Source organism: Alexandromys fortis, unplaced genomic scaffold, assembly GCF_014885135.2.
Source record: "Alexandromys fortis isolate MF-2015 unplaced genomic scaffold, M_Fortis_MF-2015_v1.1 scaffold_58, whole genome shotgun sequence".
NCBI lineage: Eukaryota > Metazoa > Chordata > Mammalia > Rodentia > Cricetidae > Alexandromys > Alexandromys fortis.
This window is the reverse complement of record NW_026067940.1, coordinates 818,031-843,625: the sequence shown is the minus strand read 5'-3', so window position 1 is coordinate 843,625 and position 25,595 is coordinate 818,031. Positions and strand designations below refer to the sequence as shown.

At 38.7% G+C, this 25,595-nt stretch overlaps 2 protein-coding genes across 4 annotated transcripts in view; one reads left to right on the top strand and one right to left on the bottom strand.

The window, feature by feature from the left end:
* The window catches only part of Fbxo8 (F-box protein 8), a 38,186-nt gene extending 28,157 nt beyond the window's left edge, over positions 1-10,029 (bottom strand). Inside the window, exon 1 of the mRNA XM_050147823.1 lies at positions 9,790-10,029. The gene's annotated coding sequence lies outside the window, so the exon portion shown is untranslated. The remainder of the gene's footprint in view (positions 1-9,789) is intronic.
* Positions 10,030-10,319: 290 nt separating this feature from the next.
* On the top strand, positions 10,320-25,009 carry Cep44 (centrosomal protein 44). Of its 3 annotated transcripts, none has more exons than XM_050147820.1 (11): positions 10,320-10,590; positions 14,483-14,623; positions 16,102-16,249; positions 17,525-17,671; positions 18,739-18,861; positions 20,701-20,895; positions 21,955-22,125; positions 23,199-23,271; positions 23,692-23,816; positions 24,057-24,094; positions 24,798-25,009. In XM_050147820.1, the coding sequence occupies exons 2-11, from the start codon at positions 14,535-14,537 to the stop codon at positions 24,838-24,840; spliced, it is 1,152 nt and encodes a 383-aa protein (XP_050003777.1). In that variant the 5' UTR covers positions 10,320-10,590; positions 14,483-14,534; the 3' UTR covers positions 24,841-25,009. The 3 variants fall into 3 exon arrangements, with proteins under 3 accessions (XP_050003777.1, XP_050003776.1, XP_050003778.1); XM_050147819.1 differs by having other exon boundaries at positions 10,323-10,590; positions 21,919-22,125; XM_050147821.1 differs by having other exon boundaries at positions 10,323-10,590; positions 21,919-22,125; positions 23,947-25,009.
* Positions 25,010-25,595: the final 586 nt, after the last annotated feature.

The following is a 25,595-nucleotide window of genomic DNA, read 5'->3' as shown; positions in this document are numbered from 1 at the left end:
CTAGAAAAAAAACCATCCTGAGTGAGGTAACCCAGATCCAGAAAGACAAATATAATATGTACTCACTTATTAGTAGATGATAGACATAAAGCAAAGAACAATCAGGGTACCGGCTACAACCCCAGAGAACCAAGGAAGGGGAAAAAAGACAAGATCTCCTGAGTAAATGGGGAGCTTGAGTAGGAGGAAAGGTGGAAGGAAAGGGAAGAGAGTGGAAAGGGAGTGGGGAAAAACGTATAGCACATTCCTATGCAAACAATTAAAATAAGAAGGATGTGTGTGTGTGAGAGAGAGAGAGAGAGAGAGAGAGAGAGAGAGAGAGAGAGAGAGAGAGAGAGAGGGGGGCAATCGTTCAGCTGCTAAGAGCACTCATTGACAGCTCTTGCACAGACCCTGAATGTGGATTCCAGTACCCATTTACAACTGCCTAGTCCAGTCTCTTCCCAGCATGAGCACCACATTTTCCTTCATAGGCACTAACGCTTGTTAGGAAATGAGAAAGTGGGCACACTTGGAAGATAGTTCGGTAGTTTTTTGCAAAATTAAAATACTTTACATCTATAATCAAGACTCATATTTCTTGTTATTTACTTTCTCAAAACCAGAATAAATTTAATTTAAATCACCTAATTTTTATATATACTTGTTTCTACTAAAATAGTAAGATAAATATTAGAAGTAACAGTTTAATTGCACAAAACCAAATATTTAATAGAAAACCCAATTTAAAAAATCTAGACATTAAGTACTAAAGTATTGGGTTTTATTGTGTTGAAACTGGAAACTGTGAAGTATATAATGCCTGCTTCAGAGAAATGAACAAAGTGTTTTTGGCACTAGTCCTGTGAAGGAGAAGTTTATAGCTCTAATTATTTCATAGTTTGCTGTCTTTTAAGCCTCCATGTCACAGTGTGGGAGAAACTAAAAATCTGCCATGATATAAGCCAAGACAATTCATACAGAAACATCTTTTTTTGTTAATGTGAATTACATTATCTTTTTTCTATTCAGTTTTTCATAGGGCACATTTTGATAATATTTTCCCCTCCCTCCAGATCCTCTCATATCCTCCCCAACTTTCTTCTCAACCAGTCTCTTACATTATTTCTTTCTCTTTTTTGTTTCTTTTTCTAAAAAAGAAAACAAACTATATTTTTTCATTTTACATACCAATCCCAGTTCTCACCCCATTCCCTCCACCTTTCCTCCCTACCCCTCCATCTCACTCCTCAGAGAGGGTAAGGCACATTGCTTTGGGGAAGGTCCAAGGCCCTCCCTACTATATCTAGGCTGAGCAAGGTATCCCTCCAAAGAGAATAGGTTCCCAAAAAGTCAGTAGATGCAGTAAAAATAAATCCTGGTGCCATTGCCAGTGGCCCTCCCTACTACATCTAGGCTGAGCAAGGTATACATTCAAAGAGAATAGGATCCCAAAAAGCCAGTACATGCAGTAGACATAAATCCCAGTGCCACTGTCAGTGACCCCTCAGTCTGTCCCAGCCATACAACTGTCACCCACATCCAGAGGGTCTAGTTTGGTCCTATGCTTGTTCCTTCCCAGTCTGGATGGAGTTGGTGAGCTCCCATTAGGTCAGGTAACCTGTTTAAATGGGTGTCCCCACCATTGTCTTGACCTCTTTGCTCATATTCTCACTCCTCCCACTCTTTAACTGGACTTCAGGAGCTCAGCTCAGTGCTCTGCTGCAGATCTCTGCCTCTGCTTCCATCAGCTGTTGGATGAAAGTTCATCAATCTGACTATAGAGCAAGGCCAGTTAGGGTACCCTCTCCTCTACTGCTTAGGGTCTTAGCTAGGGTCATCCTTGCAGATTCCTGGGAATTCCTCTAGTGTCAGGTTTCTTGTTGGCCCCATAATGGTTCCTTCAATCAAAGTATCTCTTTCCTTGCTCTCATCTCCATACGTCCTCCATGTTGTTTATTCCGTTCCCTCAAGTTCTCCTCCCCCCTCCTCTTCTTCTTCCCTCCTTTTCCCTTCTGCCCTTCCTTCTCCTCCCCACTCCCATCCTCCCCACTTTGTCAGGTGATCTTGTCTATTTCTCCTTTCGGCTAGAATCAATTGTAGTATCTGCTCCTATCAGAAATATCTCTTAAATGAAAAAGCACTACATAAACACCAGTTCCATTTTTCAAAAAAGTTGAATGTGAAAACCTGAAGGCCAACCCTACTGGTCAGAAAAGACTTTTGGATGTATCTTTTGTATAGAAGAAAAGCAGCCGAGGACTGGACAATGGCTCAGCACTTAAGAGCACAGATCTCTGCAATCCAGGGCACTCAGATAATATCCCAGCACCCACAAGGCAGCTAACAACCATGTGAGACTCAGGGGAATTGATGCCCTTTTCTGGCCTCTGTGGGCACTGCATATGCACAGTGCATAAACATACACGCAGGCAAGATGCCAAACACATAAAATAAATGTCAGAAAATAAAAAAATAAAAGCACAGTTCTCATTTTTAGAAATATTTTATAAAGGATTTTTAAGACCTAAAAAATGACAAAGCTATTAGCAACAATGATATTAATTTACAATAAAATTTTCTATACAATTTACTTCCAGTAGATGGCTGTATTTTTTTAAAGATGGTATTTTTGACTATCACTTTTTCATTCATCACATATGTGTGTGTGTGTGGAGAGAGAGAGAAATATATAGTTCTGTAGCCATACTGATAAATATCTTACATATCACCTTAGAACCTTCATCTGGCAATGGATCGAGATAGAGACAGAGACCCAAATTGGAGCACCAGACTAAGCTCTTAAGACCCAAATGAGGAGCAGAAGGAGGGAGAACATGAGCAAGGAGTCAGGTCCACGAGGGGTGCACCCACCCGCTGTGACAGAGGATCTGATCTATTAGGAGCTCATCAAGGCCAGCAGGACTTTGACTGAATAAGCATGGGATGAAACCGGACTCCCTGAACGTGGCGGACAATGAAGGCTGATGAGAAGCCAAGGACAATGGTACAATCGATCCTAATACATGAACTGGCTGTGTGGGAGCCTAGCCCGTTTGGATGCTCACTTTCCTNAGGGAAATGGAAACGGGGAGGAGGTGGTAATTTAAAATAAATAAATAAATAAATAAATAGAAATATATAGTTCTGTTCTTTTCAAAATAGGACTATTTCTATGAAAAACAAAATAAAAATTTTATTTGTAGCTCGTATATACTAAAATAAAGCCTGCATATTAAAGAACGAACAATTTTAATCTAAACATTCCTATATAAATTGGGTGGTGGTGGCGCAAGACTTTAATCTCAGAACTTGGGAGGCAGAGGCAGGCAGATCTCTGAGTTTGAGGCTAGTCTAGTCTACACAGTGAGTTTCAGGATAGCCAGGGCTACACAGAGAAACCCTGTCTTGGAAAAAACCCCAAACCAAACCAAACCAACAAAATTCCTAAGAAAAGGCGATTGCACTAATGCTTTTACACAATTTCACTGAGCCCAGCATTCAGGTGGCACATGCTATGGCAGAAACCCTACTTACGTTACTACTGATTTGATGAAACACCATGACCAAAAGCAGCTTAGGAATGAAAAGGTTTATTTGGCTTTTACCTCCGCATCCCTGTCCAGCATTGAAGGAAGTCAGGACAGGAACTCATACAGGGCAGGAAGCTGGAGGCAGGAATTGATGCAGAAGCCATGGAGGGGCGTTGCTTATAGGCTTATCATGGTTTGCTCTTCCTACTTTCTCCTAGAACCTAGGACCATCAGCTCAGTGACAACTCCATCCACAGTGGACTGGGCCCTCCCTCATTGATCACTAATTAAGAAAATGCCTCATAGCTGGATTTTGTGGTGAGATTTTTTTTGTTGAAAAGAAATACCATCTCCTTTCAGATGGTTCTAGCTTACGTCCAGCTGACATAAAAACTAACCAGCATACCCAGTAATGAAGAATGGTTCATCTTTCAGTTAGTATCTACACAATGGCAATAGGAATAGAAGAGTCTCTCAAAGTCACATTCTAATTATTTATTTTCCTGCAGCTAATTCAATTCCATAAAGTTCTTTCTGATCTATTTTAAGTCATATCTTAGTGATGACTGACAAAACATGAACAGTTTTATTTAAATACTCACTGTAAGATGCTAGCTTTTTTCCACTATTTTTTTTTAAAATCTAGATAGTGGAAATAAAATTAGTAAATAAACATCCTATCTCAGATAAAGTGCTAACATATTTCAGACAGTTATGTCTAAAATACAAATTTGATTAAATTTTAAAGAAAAGAAATTCACATATCTTAAAAAAATGCTTTTCTCCAACAGACTATAACAACTTGATGCTTGGTTATTTTAGGGTTTAAAATCTTCAGGTGGCACACAGTGGTATTAATAGCATAACAATGTGGGTGAGTCTGTGAGAAAATTCTTTCTGCAAGGCATTCACAATCAGATTGGCAGGCTATAATTTATGTCTGGACATCCAGAACAGACCACCAAAGTTGTTTAGAATAGACTGGTGAAAAAAATTTAAAAACACCTGATAACCAATCACACTCCTAAAATTTCGAGTCCACAGCTCCAGAGAAATGAAAGAAGGTAAGTTTGCAAGGTGGGCTTTCTAAAGAGAAAAGGCAAACAACTAAGCACTAAGAGGTCACAAGGCACATTAAACACATAAAAGCCCCACTCATTAAATGTAGAGATCTGGCCCTGCAAGAGCGGTTTTCCTTTCTAAAAGGCAGACCATTTGTGGGTTGTTTTAATTCAAAAAGATTTACAATATTGCCTTGTTTTCTAAGGTTCGCCCCACCCCCATCTCTTTAATTTCTTCCTATAAGTGCTAGCAAAGAACATTTAAACAAATGTAAGAAAATGAAGACATGCTATGCAAACATAACCACAATCTGAGAAGTTCAGGCTTATTTAATTTCTTCAGTTTGCTTTAATCTAAACATGCTGTTATGTTTTAACTTGTAAATATAATTAATGTATCATATTGTTCACAGATACCAATTTTAACTAAATTGGTTCTCCTTTTAAAGAATCACTATTTAGCATCAGGACTGCACCAGCACCCACGATGGCACATTCCAGTCTACCTCCTCAGTGCACAAGTATAAAGCCAAGGACTGAGAGCAGCCAAACTAGGGAGGAGTCAGAAGGAAGCTGGTTTGAGCTCAGCACCTTCCTTAGCAAGCTGTGAGAACTGGGCTTTTAAATTTTAAAGTCTCAGTTTCCTCATGTGTAAAAGAAGGGTTCTGAGCTTGATACCCCAAATCTCTCTCAGGCATACATTTTTTTTTTGCTTCCAAGGATTCCTGCAATTAGTAAATAAATATAAGACATTTAAGTAGGAAACCAAAAGTAAAATTATCTGTTTTCAGATATGACCTTACATGCAGAAAACGCTAAGCATTCTACAAAACCAAAAATAAAACTATAAGCTAAAACTCACAAAGGAAGCCACACCATGTCAAGGATTCTTTTTTATAAACTGATTGATTGGAATTTTGTGATTATGGAGAGTTGGAATGTAGCAGATCTAGAATCAAATTATCTTGGACTACTTTTAACCCCCTAAATGCCATCCATTGCCCACTTGAGTCTGACCTAATGTCCTTGTGACTGTCACAGGAAACCTTTTGGGATGCATTATCTTAACAGAGCAACAGCTTTCACCAACCGAAAAGCTAAGCATGTATCAGACAACGTCTGAAACCTGTGGCAGAGATTTCCTTGATGTATTATAACCTTCCTCATTTTTTACCCTGCTTTTGAAGAGTGCCTTGATCTAGACTTTCTTTTGTTCTGTAGCTATAAAAATGTCACAAAACCGATACATTCTGGAAAATGGTATTTGGGATAACCTGAAACCATGTTTTCAGACTGGAGTCAAGTCTGGCTCCAGAATAAACTATCTTTTAATCTCTTTGAAGTGAGAGCTGAGTTTTTGTGTCAAAAACAAAACAAAACCCTTAGAATTAACAAATTAATTCAACAAAGAGGCAGGATGCTAGGTTAACAGAAAAAGTTAATTGTATTTCTAAATTCTAGTGAACAATCTGAAAAAGAAATTAAGAAAACAATTTCACTTACAAGAATAACAAGAACACAATATTTAGGAATTAATTTAACCAGACTTCTACAATGAAAGGTCGAAATGTTGTTAATAGAATTTAAAGGTAAATAAATAGAAATACATTCATACTCATGAATTTAAAAACTTAATATTGCTAAGATCTCAATACTATATGCAAACAATCTACATGACAGTGTTTACATGAAATACTTAAAGTAGCCAAAATCATAGAATATAGAGTGGGATTACTAGGACATGGGAAAGTCACAGGGATCAGATGGTTGGTAGCACAGACTTTTAGTTTTATGAAACGCAAGGAATTATGGAGATAGTGGAAGTGGTCACATGCTACCATGAATATACTTATTATCATTGGTCTGTATGTTTTTAAAGTGGATAATATGATGCATTTTATTTGGTGTACATTGTTTTACTGAAACTGAAAACTAGAAAAACAATTTCAGGATTGCATAAAAACAAAGGAAAAAGGAAAAATACCTAAAAATGAACAACATGAAGTTGGTGGAGATGGTGGGGTATATTTAGCATCCATGCTTCCCACCTCATTTCTCTACCACCATCACATCTATAAAAAGCTGAGTATGGGCAGATAAAGGCTAAGTTTGGTTTGCTTGTTAAATCTGGTTCCTTCATTTAAAGTTTATACAATCCTATGCCTTTATTCTTGAAGAATATGTAAATGGTTAATTCTAGAATTAAGCTTCATAAATTTCTTGCCCAAACTAAACTGCATATATTTGTTTTATGTCTATGAATTTGGATAATAGTTTACAAATAAATAAGGATTTGTAGAATTTTTCAAATCTGGGAAGAAGCATCGGCAATTTTATATTGGGTCTTAGCCCAAACAGTGCCATAACAAACGCTGAAGCCAGAAACTTTGGCTCCCAATAAGCTTTTATGCTTTATGGTAAAAGCTGCACAGATGAAGTACAGTGAAGTGGATAGACAGGAGGTGGTGCCAGATAATGCAGGACAATTAAGAAAGGAAGAGAGCTGCCAATCTGTACTGCTGAGAACCAAAGAATCTGACAGGATTAGGAATCACGTGTACAATCAAAACATGTTCTGACTTTCTTGTGACCCATGGATAGTAGGATTACTTTGACTGCTTTTTAATACCTGTATCTTTATCTGATCACACTCAAACCTACAAAATAACATCAGAAACCAACATATCTTATGTACTAAAGGATTGGTATCTAGATAAAACTAAGTAGACCCAAATCAGTCTTATTTACTTTTGTAAAACCCGAAATAATATAACTTTAAAGGCAATCAAATTTTATGTATTGCTATTGTTAAGACATTTGAATACAACCCTATCTTCAAAAGTCCAAGACCACATTTGAGTGTGTACCCTCTTTTTCTTAATTCCCTCTCCCTCTTTCAATGCTACTACTAAATCTACACTAAATTTTTTCTTAATTAACATTGCTTCATAGGTCTCATCCTGAGGTGGTTTTATGGTGTAGTTGTTTGAGGGTTTTTTTTTTCAGTATAGTTAAAAGTATTTTGGCTTCACTTGAGGAGAGGTTTCTACAAAGCACCCCTTGGGATACAAGTAGCAACATGGGGTATAGCTTATTCTGCTACCACTACCACTCACAAATGCTTTTTTAAAAAAACTCAAAGTATGTTTCAAAAACACACCTCTCCCACCCTATTTAATCACATGGGTTTAGCACAAATTTGCCACTGACCTGCATTTTATCTATATCCATTCCTACCTAGCCTTTCTTTACTTGTTTTCCTTTTCAAAAAGCTATCTTTGATACATTCATTTTGACCAGATTTCAGCTACATAAAACAGCAACAGGTAAGAAATACACAATCTCCAGTTGTGAGATGTAGATCCTAAAAACCAAACATTCCTTTCAGACACTCTATTCTTCAGGTGATTAAATGATAAATGATATTCTTTCGTATAATTAATATAAAATAGACTTAAAACTATTTTCAGAAAGGGCTGATACTAGTACATATTACTTCAAAATCAGGCTGTTTCTCCCTCTTGTCAGACTCAAATTCTATTGGACATATTTTGCCTCAATTATTCTTACTTTTTAACTACTTTAACTGTTATATGTTATCAGCCACAGTAGCTACGCCAGGTGCCTCCAAAATGCCTTCCAGAGATCATGCCTCCTGGGCTTTGAGGACTGTGTTATACGTTCCCTTTCTAATGTGAGCTGGAGTTAAGACTCCTAGCAAATACAACAGCAGCAATGATAGGGTATCACCTCTAAGGTTAGATTATAAAATACAGGTATCTTCCTTCAGTTTGGATCCTCTTTCCTGGATTGCCTGTAGTAGGGGAAATCAACTACCACTCTGTAAGGTAATGAAATGAAGAAACCCAAAGGGCAGAGAATCTCAGCCAACCAGCAACCACATGTATGTCCTTGGAAGCCGACCCTTACTCCATCTCAGTGGAGCTTTTCAATAATATCACAATTCCCAACTACAGCTTAACTGATATCTCAAGATACAACCTGAAATACCCTGTTGATTGTTGCCCTATTTCTTGACTCAAAGAAACCAGGATAATTGATGTTTGCTGTTGTAAACTGTATTAAGTTTAGGGATAACTGTTAACCAGCAGGGCATAAATAATGAAGTAACTCAGATAAGTGTCCATTTAGACAAACTTCATAAAAGTGGATGTTTCTAAATTAACCTGAATACAATCAATTTATTTATTCTTCATTCTGAGACTCCATTCTGTAAACCACTTTCACAAATGTAATAGGAAGTGTCTCTCTTAGGAGTGTTAAGCACCAAAGTTCAGACATTAAATGAAAGGGAAGAGGGCTTAGTGGGTGATTGCAAATCCATATTCTGAGCCTTGGGAAGCTACGTCGAAGTGATTGCTAGCTAGGAACAGACGGGACTACAGAGTGAATTGTATACCAGCCTGAAGTATATAGGAAACCCTGTCTCAAAATAAAGCAAAAAGGGGAGGGCTGAAGTAAAAAACAAATTGCATTCAATTTCATTAATAAAGGTAATGCTTTGAAGAGACCACTGGGGGGGTCCTTAAAAATAAACGTATGGCTTGTAAACCAAGTAGCCACAATTATTAATTAGTAAATACAGAACGCAAACTTAAATTATATCGAACAGGAATTGCAAATTGATATGATTTTTGTCTGATGAGAAATATGTATTAAGTATATACCATGTGGGAAGTGTAGTCTAGTCACAGAAAAACAAAAGACAAGAATTTAACCAATTTTATAGTCAAACTGACATCTGTAGCAACTAGCAATCAGCAGTGATCCTAAACTGTATATATTTGGATCCGTATGAATGGGGTGTCATAAAAAAAATCAAGAGCGCCTGGGCACCTAATAACACAATCATCATCATAAAAGCAACACATACACCTTAAAAAAGTAACCTTCACCATTCGTCATCTTTCTTAGAAGACGACAAGGTGTTGCTGCCGGTAAATCCCAAGTCGACCTCTGTACCAATGGCCTTGAAAGAGAAGGAGACCTACGCCCGCCTCTCGACAGCGAGACACCGTTTTCATAAGCCACCGCCGCTGTCACTCAGCATGTCGTACCGTGTCATTGGTCCTAAACGACAGCTTACAGGGCCGGTGCTGCCAAGTGGCGAGCACCCGCCGTCTTGATTCCCGAGCAGGAAAAGTGAAAGCGTACAGTGGAAGAGGCCTGGGAAGTATCGGGGCCGACGCGAGTACCTGAGCGACCTGCGATCTCCACCGCCGCCGCGACGACTCAGCCTCTGGGCGGGAGCTGTCAGCCGAAAAGAAAATGGCTCAGCCGGGAACCGATGCCCAAGCCATGGAGAGGCCTGTGCAGACCGCACGCGTTCACGCTGGGGAACACGAATGCTGCGGGAGCACCAGAAACAGCGCCAGCCTCCTGGAAACTCGCAGCACCTCCGCCTGCAGGAGCCGGAGGGGCGGACGGGGCAAGTGTTTGACGTTTCCTATTGTTGCCGGAAGTGACGTCGAGGAGGGAACCTTAAAGAATAAAGGTGGCACTTTCGCCGTTGCAGATTCTCCAGAACGTCTTTATTTCTCGCTTCTCATTCTGAACGATTATAGTCATGAAAATTGTGCCCATTTGAAACGTGACACTTACTATAAGGCGTATAATTGATAATATTATCTTGAGATTCAAACCTTCCGAGGAAGACGCGCAAACGGAGTATGGAATCTGCACCGAGGAATCGCAGAGTGTGGGGCAGCCCGTGGCTCGGAACGTTTAGCCGCTTTTCGCGGCGCGCTGGAACCCACGGTTCCGAATACAAACGGTCGGCGCGAGAGGAGCCCCGGGGCGCGGGCGCTAGGGCTCCGGGGCTGGACGCCTGGTTCCCGCCACTTTCTCGAGTTACTTGTGCTCCCTTCTCCTTGGTCCGATCGCCTTGGGAACCCTGCCCTTTGCCTGGCGGCTGCTGGCTGCGCCAGAGCCTGCGGACGGGCTGTGCTCCGTGGACAGGGTCTTCCGAGGTTCCGGAATTGTAGGCGAATGATCAGGTCTGCTGTTTCATCCTTTCACACCTAAGGGCAGGAGGGGAACCCTCGATGGGACTTGCTTATGTACCCAACTGGTAGACGCTTAGGAAGACTCGCAGTCCACCTCTTAGAATTGATGTGTGACTGACTTAATTCTGCGAGGTTAAATGGACGCTGATATCTCTTGGGTCTTTTCAGTCAAGAAGGATGATACATCTAGACTAGCTGGAGGAGTCGGTCCTTCATGTTTTCATGGTGCTTTTAAAGAATTCTCTATCTACTTTGAAGACTACAGGTTTTCCTCTCTATAGAAAGAAAACTAATTTTAACTTATTTATTTGTTCTAGACTTAGAGCTGCATCAGATTATTTTACAGAATTACTTGCAAGCATTATTTTTTTTATCAGTTTTCTATGTAAACACAGTGAAGCCACTGAGCCATTGCTCACATTTGGCCTCGCTAACTCCTTTTTTAAATCCCTCATCAAAACATTTCTCTTGCAACAGCATTTTTTTTTAGTATCTAGAGTACGGAGTGATTTTGTAAATTTAATTGCTGCAGATCTGTATTCCTCTATCTAAAAATATGGTTTTTAGACATTTGAGCTGGAACTCAAAATCATAGCTATTCATTGCAATTATTAAAGTCTAGTTATTTCATCCTGCACAAAATGATTTTTGAGTTCAGTGACACCTTATGTATGTAAAGACCTGTAACAACTATGAGATTGAGGTGGGGTTAAAATGAAAAAAGTCTTAGACTGCTGGGCTGGGGATCTAGCTCATTAGTAGAGCCACTGAGTGGTTTGCACAGGCCCTGGGTTTAATTCCCTTTCCCCACCAGTCCAAGTTGTGCTATGCTCACAACCTTTTCCAGAAATTCAGTCGGCAGATTTGATTTCTTCCTAATTCTTCAAAAAAAAAAAAAAAAACAAAAAAAACTCCGTAGACTATTGAGACCTTAATGATTGAATCTGTATATTTTCTTTCTTTAATGTCTTGTGATAGGTCATATAAAGTGAAAATGAAAATCAGTTTTATTTTTAAGTAATAAGTTTTTTTTATCTCAGAAATATGTTGAAGATCACTTTCTGGCCGTTTGACTAAGATCAAGTGTAAAGTATGTAACAGTACTTGATCGGGTTCAATTAATAATCTTGATTTTAGTGTTTACCAGTTTAAAAAATTAGGAAATCTTTCTTGCGAGCATTTTTTTCTATGATCTTCCTTTAACGTCTTTGTGTTTTTCTTTCTTGTCATCTCATCTTTTCCTTTCACCTACAGATCCAAGCTGTACTTGAATTTTACTCTTCTTCAAATATTTATTCTGCTGGTAATGAAGAGGATGTGTTCCCGGGACATACTTTATTGTCAGAAATTCCATTACCAGAGGTAGAAATAATATAAAGATAAATGTGTTCTAGAATATGAGAAAAAGAAAAGATACCACAGAGTATTCGATAAAAATCACTTGTCCTGGGAAGATGGGATAGGATTGAAAGGAAAGAATTGTGTTAAGTCAGATGGGTCTTAAGACCTGCAATCTTAAATCCTATGAGCAAGGAGGTTTTTAGTTACAGCAAGAGCAGTTCCCACTTCACCTTTTCTAGACAATAAAGGCCAGTGTGGGAAGTCTGTCTTACTATTTCCATATGTCTGTCTAGCCCTGGCATCTGCAAAGATGTGAAATAAGGCTTACAGTAATAATCAATATTTTGTATAATTTGATTTTAGGATCGCTTCCTTTTTTTTCTCCCTAAAGTCTTCATTGTCTAAATATGTTAATCTTTTTTTTATTAAAAATTTCCGCCTCCTCCCCGCCTCCCATTTTCCTCCCTCTCTCCCCACTCCTCTCCCCTCTCTCTCCAGTCCTAAGAGCAGTCAGGATTCTCGGCCCTGTGGGAAGTCAAGGTTCTTCCCCCCTCCATCCAGGTCTAGTAAGGTGAGCATCCAAACAGGCTAGGCTCCCACAAAGCCAGTACATGCAGGAGGATCAAAACCCAGTGCCATTGTCCTTGGCTTCTCAGCAGCCCTCATTGTCCATCATGTTCAGAGAGTCTGGTTTTATCCCATGCTTTTTCAGTCCCAGTCCAGCTGGCCTTGGTGAGCTCCCAATACATGCCCCACTGTCTCAGTGGGTGTGTGCACCCCTCGCTGTCCTGACTTCTTGCTCGTGTTCTCCCTCCTTCTGCTCCTCATTTGGACCTTGGGAGCTCAGTCCGGTGCTCCAATGTGGGTCTCTGTCTCTATCTCCATCCATCGCCAGATGAAGGTTCTATGGTGATATGCAAGATATTCATCGGTATGGCTATAGGATAGGGCCATTTCAGCTTCCCTCTCCTCAGCTGCCCAAGGAGCTAACTGGGGACATCTCCCTGGACACCTGGAAACCCCTCTAGAGTCAAGTCTCTTGCCAACCCTAAAATGGCTCCCTTAATTAAGATATATACTTCCCTGCACCCATATCCACCCTTCCTTTATCCCAACCATCCCATTTCCCCAAGCTTTCCCCATCCTCCCCTTCTCACTTTTTTCTCCGCATTTCCCCTTACCTTCATCCCACCCCACCCCCAAGTTCCCAAAAAACATAGTTGCCCTCCTGGATATTGGAAGTGAATATGTTAATCTTTGATCAGTGTAATTTAGTGTTTCAAAAATGGCGACCAAAATGCCAATGCAAGAGTGCTTAAAAGTATGTTCAGCAGCTTATTCTACACCATGTGTATAAGGAGCAGACTGGAAATGGGAATGGTATTCCTGCAGAGAGAGAATAGGGTGCCCATATCTAGGGAAATGACTGTGGAAATGGGTGGTGGCCCAGGCTTAGAATTTTGCAAATCGCAGGTTTGTTTACCTCAGAGGAGGTATCTGAAGGGACCATTTTTATGTCGGTAGCTGAAATGTAGATGGGGAAAAATCACATAAAGGATATTTCATCTAATTCTTGTTCTGTTTTGTTTTTAATGCCAGTGATTTTTTTTTAAAGGAGTTTAATTCTCAGAGAATTTGTTTCTCTGTGTACTTTTATAACTTTCTTGAGGAAGATGTTGGTGAACTATGAGTTTGTTTTGTTTTTGAACACAAGCATCTGATTGGCAACTACATGAAATCCAAACCATGGGGATAATAACTAAGTCTGTGCTGTTTGTCTTCATTTCTTATTCTTTATACAGCTTTTTATAAACATTCAAGATAACCAGTGATGGAGACTATTTCAGCTTGGTATATTTTTTTTCAGATTGTACCAGCTATGGTTTGGATAAAAAGTGGCTTCCATAGACTCTTATGGTTGATCTCTTGGTCTCCAGCTTGGGGTGCTAATTGACAGGCTGTGGAATCTTTTATAGGTAGAACCTAGCTAGAGGAAATGGCCTGGGGAGTGAAGATGCCTTGAGATGATAGCCTGATCCCACCTCTGTGCTGTCCTGTCCTCTGGACTGGTGTAATGTGAGCTAGCAGCCACCACACACTCCTGCCACCTTGGAGCTGTGTGTCTCCATGGTTTCCATGCTAAAAGGGTCTATATCCTCTCAAACACTGAACCAAGGGCCCACTTTTCCACTGGGTGTCATCCTTCTGTTAGGTGTTTGGTCACAGCACAGAGGTAACTATTGTAGTCCATTATCATCAAGGTAAAATATTTGGGAGAGTGCTAGATAAAATACATTGAATGAATATAAATATAAGGCAAACTTATTTTTGTGAGAAAAAATTAAAGGGTGTCGTTCATGTTAAGTTTATATTTAGGGTTTAGAGTCAGTACCATGCAGTAAGCACTTCACCCGCCACCAAAGTGCTGTTATAAGAAGTAGTGTGGTGTAAAATGTATGGGGCCTGGAAGAGGCGCACACGGAGTAGAACAGAGCAGCTTCCCAAAGCACGCACTTAACTGTACTCATGATTTTATTTTTAGATGAGAAGTTACAAGATTTTTTAGGAGTTGGAGCTGAATCTAATATTCAATAATGGCAACAGGTGACTTAAAAAGAAGCTTGCGGAAGCTAGAACAAGTACTTCGTTTGCTAAATTACCCTAATGAAGTGGATTATGTTGGGTAAGCTATAGTACATTTGGCATTTGAAACTTATTTGTGCTATTTTTCATTTTGCTGAAAGTTTGAGATAGTGTGTGACTCGATGGGGGAGGGGGTCTTAGATGAAAATAAAGGGCTAACAAGTTGGTTAAGGACCTGACTGCTAGGCCTGATGACCCTGACTTGCATTCTCAGGACTCACATTGAAACTAGAGATCCAGCACCTTCAAAATGTCCTTTGTGCTCCATAGCTGTACCGAGGGGTATGTGCTGATGTGCTGAGAATTAAACTGTTTCTCGGGTGGAGCTGCAGGTGCTCTTAACTACTGAACCATCTTCCAGCCACATTTTAAAGAATGGGGGCTGCCATCGGAAATCTCACCAATTAGAATTTTCCATACTAAGAGAACACATGGTGTAAATGTATGAAATCTATCTTCTGTACAGTGAATACACAAAGAAATAAATTTGCAAGAAATGGTAACATCTGTGATCTTATTGGTCATATTAAAATGAATACAATTCTGTAGAATGAGGGATGGAAGACTATGTAATTAATAAAATCCATTATATCCCATTGAGTTTACAATTATATGGAGAGAATATCTAGACTGATGTACATACAGTTTAGTGCTCAGCACTTCTATCAGGTGCCCTACCTCTGCCTGTGCTCTGGGCATGTGCACACATGTGACACACATACACAACATAAAAGAATCTTTTTAAAATTTTGGGGTGGAGATTTCTGTGGAAAATATGCTGTTTATATGTAAGAACAGTACAACTTTAGTTAACCAGTAGTACTGGCTAATTGAAGAAATAATTCATTTGCTGTTTTGTGCAGCAATCAGTAAGACATTTTGCACCAGTAAATGGCTAGACGATTAGAAGCCGACAGCACGAGGCAGCAGGTATTGAAAGATCAATATGGATCAGACAGACGATGGCTTCATGAAAATCGGCATTTGCCTAATGAGTTACAGTGAATAAAGACGGGCAAAGTGTAGAATGCCCTCCTAGACATGAGCACAAGCTAAGAAGGTGCCGTTCTCGTGCAAGCCGAAGGAGAATGTCTAATCTCTTTCCAGGGTGTTCCTCATTTGTAACTTAAAAGACTTCATACGATTAACCTTTGCAGGTTTGTGTAGGAACAACTGGGTCAACGTAACAAATGTTACAAACCCTTAAAATATTTTTGAGAGCTGTAGGGTAGTATTAGTAGGAGAAATAAGATATATCAAGTAAGAATAAGCTTTAGAAAACCAATAAAAACTGTAGAAGATAGACTGTACAGCTGTAGTGAGGTTTTGAGCACATGAAGATGAACAGTACTGTTTCATAGTCAGTGGTTTAGAGTAGGATATAGAATCTAGAGAGTCAGAAATTACATCATTATTGTGTCTGTAATAATAACTAAATTCCTGACAACGTTGCTAATTTTCCTTAATCAGCTAGCTTTTGGAACTGTGCTTACTGAGTCTTTTCCCTTTGCCCTGCAGTTTGATGAGAGGGGACACCGCAGCATCCTTGCCCATCATTAGCTATTCTCTTACCTCGTACTCCCCTTATATAGCAGAGCTTCTCATGGAATCCAATATAGAGCTCATAGGAAAGAACGATGTGCGCTTCACAGACACCGTCTATAAGGTATTTTGAGTTCACAAAACAATAATTACTTGAGAAACTATTGAATGATTTTTAAAATTAATACTTTAGTAATAATTACCGAAATACAATTGCATATTTCCTTAACAGTGTTATACATCCTGAAAAATGCATTGATAGGCAATTTTGCCATTGGACAAGCATCAGAGTGTGCTTGTACAGACCTAACTGTTGTCTGTACACAAAACCTATTGCTCCTGAGCTGCAGCTTGTAACATGTCCCTGTTCTGTATATAGTGTGAATTATAGTGCAATATAAATATTTATGTGTCTAAACATGTAAGAAATTTAGTTAAAATACTAGGCAATAGGGAAAAAGTCAGCTTTATTATAATCTATGGCCACTCTCATATGTTGTTATGTATCACATGTATGTTTATTTGACAGAGTGTTCTCATAGGTATTTATCTCATTAAAATGTGGTCTCTGTAGCTGACCTGAGCTCATGGGAGCTCACGGACTTTGGACCAACAGCTCGGGAGCCTGCATGAGACTGACCTAGGCCCTCTGCATGTGTTTGACAGTAGCTTGGTTTGTGGGGCTGCTAACAGTGGGATCAGGACATGTCTCTGGAGCTTGTGCTGGCTTTTGGGAACCTATTCCCCATGTTGGATTGCCTACCCCAACCTTGATGTAGGTGAAAGAGCTTGGTCCTGCATCAACTTGATATGCCATACTTTGTTGACTCCCATGGGAGGCCAGCCCCTTTCTGAATAGAAACAGAGGAGTGGATGGGGGAGGGGCAAAGGAGAGAGAAGTGGGGAGGAGAAAAGGGAGAGGGAAACTGGTCTGGATGTAAAGTGAAAGAAAAAAATTAATAAAAAAATGGGATCTGTATCGAAATTAAGTTGTAATTCATGTTTGCTTTGTCTGTTTCCTCTTGATTATGGCAACTGGTAAATGTTTGTCACTGGCTATAATTTGCCTGCCTTCTATGAAATTTTAGTAAAACTTTGTGTACTGCAGGGAGCAAGAGAGAGAACTTATAGTCCACAGGCTTCTGCACTTGTAAGATACAAACTGAAACTTCTGTAGTTTGTTCCTTGAGACCTGAAATCAGGTCTCATATCTGCAATAGCATCTGCATACCTGGATGGAGACTAACTTTGATGTCAGTTAGTTTTGATTGTTAAGAACCTTAATGTTTACCGTTAAGTTTGGTCAAGTACTGCGATTTGTGTGTATGTGTGTAGCTATTACCTTCTGACCAAGTGGCTATATAATTTTGAACTAAATATTACCTTTATTCCTTCACAGCTTCTTCGTGATCAATTTGATTATAAACCAATTTTGACAAAAAAACAGTTTATACAGTCTGGATTTGCTGAGTGGAAAATCCAAATTGTCTGTGATGTATTGAATTGTGTGATGAAAAAGCACAAGGAGTTGATTGGCTCTGACAAGGTGATTTAATGAATAGATTTCAGTAGAGACTTATGCTAAATACCCAAATATTTGAATAAATAGCAAATTATTTAAAAATGGAATTGTCACTTGATTTGCTGGACACAGAAGTTCTTTGTCTCATTAGACTTTAATGATTAGAGAAAGAATTCAAAGACAGACATAGAAGAGATGTAAGCATAGTAACAGAGTTGCTATCGAAGCGAAAGCAATAGTGCCTTTCTTCCGGGATGGGAATGGCAGCTAAGCGGGTAAGTGAATATCCCAGATGCCCAGGCATCAGTGTTTTATGAATGGAAGGGAATTCTTCTGTTAATGCTATATGCATAATTGTGGAATTTCCTAGGGATTTCAGGGACGTTTCTAGGAACTAGGGTTAGTTTGGACCAAACATGGGTTGTTGAGAACCAAGATGGAATTTGAAGGAATGAGAATGTAGAAACACAGAGATGCTGAGGAATCCTCCCTCCAAACTTTTAGGTCTCGGGATTTCTCTACAGGACGTACATTATTTCATAGCTAGCTTCCTGCAGAGTACAGGCCGCTGCAATACCCAGATGTCCTAGTCTGTACCTGGATAAGGCCAGGAGCACCTAGTTAATTCTAAATCCCATTGGTTTCACAGCCCATGTGTCCGATGCCATAGTTGCTGCATTGTCCACATATGGGGCATAACCCTCTCAAAGGTCATTATATCTCTGATAGCAGCCACATTTCTTACATATCTGTGACCTGGAACTAAGTTAACAGTTCAAATATAATGTATTTTGTCACTTTTGCTTGTTTTATTTTCTTATTTGTTTTTAACTGTGTAGCCCGGGCTGGCCTTAAACTTTCTAGGTAACTAAAGCTGGCCTCAGTCCTCTTCCTCCCACTTCTAAATATGGGATTAGAGCACCACCATACCATTCTCACTTAAACTTACAATAAACAAATAAGCAAAAGCATGTTTCATTACTTTCACTATTTGCTGTTATCAAAAATAAGTACTGAAATAACAGAATTTAAATGTACATCATACTTTTCTATAAGATATACTATTTTGTCTAATTCTTTTTTTTTCTTAGAATCCATCATGCCAAAAAAAGAAGAACATCTCTGAAAAGCCAGAACCTTGTTTGAGCAGTGAGAACCCCACTGTAGAGGCTATTGGCGTTGACATCACTGGCAGGTTCATGACTTCAGGGAAGGTGTGAAAATAGAAAGAACAGAGCATATCTGAATGTAGTAAAGATTCTTCTCTGACTGGCATTTGGTGACACATTGTAGTCAGATAACACAGTATGCAAGGCATTTTTATTAGTCTTTATTAGTTTGTTTCATTTCTTTATATAAGTACTTTGGTCATATCCACCCCCACTGCCCTTCCCTTCCCTACCCTCCCCTCCCCTCAAATAGTCTCAGCAGAAGAGTATAAAATTGAAAAATCAATTGGACTTTATCTTTCTAATTTTCAATCATTTTAATTTCCTAGATAAATTTAGTAAGGTTATATTACAGAGGTGTTGACATCTACTCTTTTAAAATGTGTGTGCATGTGTTTTTCTTTTAATCTTATATGTATGTATACCAGAAGGGAACAGAAGAGGGTGTCATATCCCTTGGAACAGGAGTCATGGGTGGTTGTGAGGCTCCAAGTGGGTGCTGGAAATGAAGCCTCTGTCGTAAGTGTTCTTAACCTGAGCATCTTTGCAGCCCCTGAGAATATGCTCTTAATTACAAACCTGATCATCCTAACAACCCCTTAGTAACTAGAGTGATCATAATGATCCACTTAGATGCATTAATAACCTAGAATATAGATTATCTAATAACTGCTTTGGGGTATTCTCTATTACTAGATATAGATTGTCTCGGCCTTTGTCTGCTTTGAGCATCTGTGGCTAAATGAATCTAATACGTGTAGAGATAGCATTTTTCCATATCCAAGGGAACTCAAAGCTAAAATGCTATTTGCATAATAAATGTGTTTCCAGCAATTTTACTCCTGGGTGAGAGGACAGAATACAGACAAATAACCAGCATGCAATTAGATAAAGATGTTAAATGTTTCTAGATAAAGTAAAATACATAGAATTATTTATTCCCTAATCCAAAATACATGACTAGCAGAGCCTTAATACCAAGAGCTTGAATAACTGCTACAAGACTGATAGAATTTATAAATATATTTCTTTATCGACAGAAGGTGAGTCAGTGCTGAAGCTAATTGTCTTCTTCCTGGTGCCTCATGTCATATGGATATATTTTATGATTTCTTTATCACATGATAGGGGTTTTCAGTGTCTGTACGGACAGTGCATAGGCATAAAGAGTGGGTAAAGAGTTAATGTGAGGTCCTTGTTAGTACTTCCCCCTTTTCAAATTTTGAACTTTTAGCTGAAGGTAAAATATATATTGTGATTTGTTCAATAGAAAATATTATAGTGTGTCCTCACTATAATACTTATAGTGATATTTATAGTAATATTTATAATATAGTTGTTGATTTTTTTGATTATTTAACCTATAAATTATGTCACAACTTTTGTTTATTTGTTTATTCATTGACAGAGTCTCACTGTATAGCTCAGGCTAGCCTGGACCTTATAATTCTGCATGGGCTTACTGAGTGCTGGGATTATGGTTGTGTGCTACCACACCTAATATATTTTTTTTCTTCATTTGTTTGTTTTTAACTTTCTATCATGTAACACTTCAAACATTTACAAAAGCACAGAGCATCCTGTTTCAACAATTAATCAAATCTTTACTAATTCTCTTTCATCTTTTCTATAACCACTTTCTCCAGGATATTGAAAAAACCTAGATTTTAGTGTTTAACCTAAGACATAAAAATGCTTTTAAAAAGGTGAACCACAATTTCACCAATACATTAAAATATATAAATATTGACATGCTGTGATACATTGTATGTGGTAATTTAAATGTTTTAAATAGTTATAGTCTAGAGAATTACTCTGAATATACATAAAGTAGTTGTGCAGTTTCACAGTTAAACTAGTTCTTCCATGCTCGTCTCTGTACAGAAAAAAGCTGTGGTGATCCGTCACCTGTACACGGAAGACAGCGCTGACATGCCCGAAGGGACAGGAAGTTCGGCAGAAGTGAGTGAAGGGTGTGAAGATTCAGAGCAGACCTCTGACATCATGATTGCTGAGGAGCAGGTCTCCAATGTTGTGATTGCTGACGAGCAGGCCTCTGACGTCAAGACTGAGCTGAAAGTAAGGGCCGAGGACCTCTTTGACAGATTTCTTCAGTATCTGATTATTTCAGTGTTTGAAAGTTGGAATATTTAAAAGTTATAATTTAATAAAACTTTAAATTATGACATCTGCGTTATAACTTAAGAGCCAGTCAGTCTTACTAAATGTGATTCGGTGAATTCCAGTTGTCAGATCTGATTGGAGGTTTCCCTGAGTTTGAAGTACAGCAAACAGAGGTAAGAGATTGTATGCCCAGGGAAATTACTCTCCAGCCAGAGACTCATGCCGCTTTGCACAGTGCAGTTTTCTACCACTTGTTTCCTCTATTGGCAAATAGAAAAAAGCTTGGCCTTTTATTCCTGTTTTCTCTTTGGTGAGTCTTTGCTGTATTTTGTTCAATAGAAAATATTATAGTGGGCCGTGGTCTCACTGTGTAGCCTTGGCCAAAGTGTAGTCCAAAGTGGCTTCAGATTTGTGGTAAACTCCTGCCTAGCCTTTTGTGTGGAGCTTATAGATGTGTGCTATCCTACCTGACTGCTTGCTGTCCTGTCGTTTCTATTACTCCTTGCTGACACAAAGACCATTATGTGTATAATCCCTACCGTTTCTGCTAAAATGCACATATATTGTCATTTCCATACACTTTGGATTACAGTTGGATTTATGAAATTTTATTTATGGGCCTACTTTTTACTATCTAGGTAATCTGCATATTGTCACTTGCTTATTTCCTCTTAGATTGTCTAAAGAAACTGGCAAATGATAGTTGAGTTGTACTCCTTGTCTAAGAGCATCAGAGAGGTTAATTCACAGGTAGAGGCTGTGAAAATGAAGTCATCAAAGCCACATCTGACAGCCTTCTAGTAAGGCCCACTGCTGTCTGCCTGGAGGGCTGTTAAGGCCCCCTGTTCTCTACAGGGGGAGCTCCTAGTTCCATACTGTGTTCCTTCCTTAGCTGTGAAAACAAAAGAAGTGGAAGGACATTGATCCTTTTCAAAGGAATGTGACTTCAGATCATCTGGAATCATGTTGTCATTTCAGGACGTATGTGATAATCCTGAGATTATTGCACTTCAGATCGCACTTGCTGAATGCCAAGAGAAGCTTAAGAGGCTGACCTGGGTAGAGAAAAGGCTTGAGTGTTTGGAAGCCACAGCAAAAGGGAAAGTGATGGTCGATGAGAAGGCCTGGAATAACCTCCTGAGCAGAGTCACTCTGCTTGAGACAGAGCTGCTGCTGTCTAAGAAGGTAGTAAACATGTAAAGCTTTCCTCGAGTACAGTGAAGTGCGCATCTTAGTGACATCTGTATTCTTTTGGAAACCACTACACATGAGGCTCCGCAGGAAATAGAAAATGTTTGGTTAGAATAAAGTCTACTTAAGTTTAACAAGTTTTCTTATACTTCCTGCAGCTATTTTTTTTTCTATCAAATAAGATAATTTATGAGACCTGTAAGTTGAACTTTTCTGATTAAAAGTGCTTGGAATAGTTAGAGTGAGGTAAGAGTTTTTTGAAAAACTTAAAATTATTTTGTGTATTTTAGTAGGACAAAGCTTCTTCAGTTTACAGGAAAAGTTGTAGAAGACTTAAAACTGAAACTTTTTTTACACATTAACTTCAATCATAAGGTGAATTCATAGAAACAGTTACTAAATTTACTGTCTTAGTTACTATTCTATTACTGTGAAGAGACACCGTCACCAAAGCAGCTCTTTTGAAGGAAAGCATTTAGGGGCTGGCTCACAGTTTCAGACTAAGTCTGTTATCAGCATCATGGCAAGGGGGATGACTGGCACTGAAGCAGTAGCTGGGAGCTACATCCTGATCCGCAGGCTTAGAGGGGTGGAGGAAAAGAGAAACTGAGCCTCACATGGGCATTTGAAAGCCCAAAGCCCTCCTATTGATGTGCTTCTTCCAACATGGCCACGCCTGCTTCAACAGGGCCATACCTCCTGATCCTTCTCGAATAGTACTGCCCCTCCGCCAGGTGACTAAACATTTAAACACATGAGCCTATAGGACCATTCTTATTCAGACCACCACATTTACCATTGCCTTATGGAGTCTGAGAAATATGTCTTATTTCTTAGGGTTTTGGTTTCTAGTTGTCTTATTTTTAGAGACTGGAGTTATAGATTCAAGGTTACTCTCTGCTTCCACACTTAAGTGGTTGTTTTTTTTTTTTATGCAGACAAAAAATTACTTATTATAGGTAAATAAATTTATTAAAACTAAACATTCCTTGTGCTTTGCTTATATTTTATGTTAAGTAGCATAAATTGAATCACCTTTATTCTAAATATTTACCTGTACGTTCCAGAATGAATGCGTAGAGCTTAATGCAGCAAGTGAAGACTCTGACTCTGTTAGTGGCTTGGATAATGTGCCCTTTGGTGAGTTCATAAATTGTATTAGTACTGCTGACTTGCAAATATTTTCTGAAGAATAGTTTTTATGGGCCTTTGGCATCTTTAGCATTCGTGTGTGTATGTGTGTGTTCACGTGTGTTTGCATGGAAGCCAGAGATTCGTTTGAGACGGGTTTCACTATATTAGCTAGGTCATCCTTGAACTCATGGTTCTTCTCAGTTTCCCAAGTACATGTGATTTCAAGCGTGCACCACAGAGTGGTACACAAAAGTGTGCTTTGAAATTATTAGAGAATTTTTAGCATCTATCTCCATATGTATACAAAGTATTAACTCATTTTTAACTATACCAATAACCATTTTAAGTTAATTTATCTGTAAATAAAATTTTAAATATTTGACTATATTGTGTAGTGGAAAGATATCAAATGTACTTTCTTCACAGATAAACAGTACAGGATGGGGGCACCAGCCAGTACATACCGCTCATCTGGCTATAGCACAGTGTCACCAGAATCAACGTCCAGGGGCTCCACTATTCATTGTTGTGGACTGAAAGATTTTTCGGAGGTAAGAGAAGCTGTCCGCTGCTTAGATGATTTCTAAGGTAGAGAAGAAGAAAGCATCATTTTTAGTAAATGCTGTGTAGTATATGCTGTTGGCTAGAAAAATGCTAAAATTCTAAGTTTCCTCTCTCAAGGGTTCTTTGTGTTGACGAGTCTTCAGAGTGTGTTTCATTTATTCATGGTCCATCTTTGAGGATTGTTTACTTTGAGAAATTGCCTAAATTTGTTGCTTTTTAAATTAAAGGAAACAACAATCCAGAAAATGGAAAGGATGAAAAAAATGTAAGTAACAGAAAGAGGCAACAGAAATCACTTCTCTGTAGGGAACTGATTGGAGTGTGGTATGCGGATGTACGCATGTGTTTTAGACCTTGTGAGGCTCAGTCAGTGTGGAATTTCCTTTAAGACTCCAGTGGATAGTAAATCTACTTCCAGTTGGGTGTGTGTGAGATGAGTCACTGCTTTGGTGTAAAACACAATTCACAGAATTTATCAAAGGGCAAAGATGCTTTGGTTGATCATTAATTCAGATTTCTCTACTTCTGATAATTGATTGACCAAAACATTACGATAGTTGGGAGACATTTTTAATATTATGATAGGCTTCAAAATTACGTTGTGTTTCCAGTGAGCTATTGATCGAGTACCACGATGATGCTTTTACTGGGGAAAAATAATATTATATCTAATTTTAGCAAAGAGTGGTTTAAAGGAAATAAATGATGAAATGGTGTCAAAATGTTTTATACCCTACTACCTTAAAAAACCACAAAACTCTTTGACATTTGGAAAATTCTAAAATAATTTATGCTGCAAGAATTGGCTGATTTATGTTTGTTCTATTTCTGTGTATTAATATTAACTCTCCCTAAAATAAGGAAAACACTCAGGTTTATCTTAGGCTCAGAAGCATATGTCTAACAACTTCAAGCCTATTACATTATGAGTTGTGCACTTAGCTGATACATCATTTGTTCTATTTCAGGTTTGAAGAGACTGCAGAGCTACTGAAATGCTCAAGTCGCTAACTATAGAGGTTTTTGCATGAACGTCTCTAGGACTTTGGCTACTTATATATGGTATATTTAAGAATCCCTTTTATAATTTTAATATATTGTAATATTTTATTAAGAATTTTAACTCTATTTGATAATTGAGGTTTCTTTCTTTCCTAAATAAATACTTTTAATATTTTAAGCTGTCATTGTAATGATTTTCTCTTTCAATTTTCTTGGTAACTTTCTGTTCCTGAATATTGCTGTTACAGAATGAAGTTGGTACAGCATGCTCTGTATTTTCGTGTTTTTACTGGCTGTGTGCTAAGTAACATGTTTTTAGAAGTAAGGGCTGGAGGACCATTGTCTACATCCTACTGAAGGCGTTGCACCTAGGACTTGTATATTGTCCCCAGGAGGCAAGCTCTCATATGTACAGTCTTGCAGTCTGTGCAGGTGAATAAATTTTAATGCAAAGTTAAAATGTTCACTGAGAACGAAACAAGTGCAGCTGTGTCTTCTTTATTAACACTGCCATACTTTGGGCATGGTTCTTTAGTGTGCTCCCTATGGGAAATGTGCAGAGTGCCTAAAACCATCAGCACAGACATAGAGGGAGGCCATCCATGTGATACACGGCGAAGGAGATTTTCACTTCTTAATAATGGAAAGTTATCAGCTTTTAAGGGCAGAAAAAGTTTTAAAGTTAAATTGAAAGAAAATTAAAATCACTTAGAAAGTTACTATGTAAATGTCCTTCTAACTTTGTAGATAAAAATGTGATACTA

What these genes read in the sequence shown, in the direction of transcription:
- Cep44 (XM_050147819.1), top strand. Translation starts at nt 14,535, where the DNA reads ATGGCAACAGGTGACTTAAAAAGAAGCTTGCGGAAGCTAGAACAAGTA. An exon ending in AGTTGATTGGCTCTGACAAG is followed by an intron (nt 17,672 to 18,738) that starts GTGATTTAATGA and finishes TTTTTTTCTTAG; the next exon opens with AATCCATCATGCCAAAAAAA. An exon ending in ACGTCAAGACTGAGCTGAAA is followed by an intron (nt 20,896 to 21,918) that starts GTAAGGGCCGAG and finishes TTGTCATTTCAG; the next exon opens with GACGTATGTGATAATCCTGA.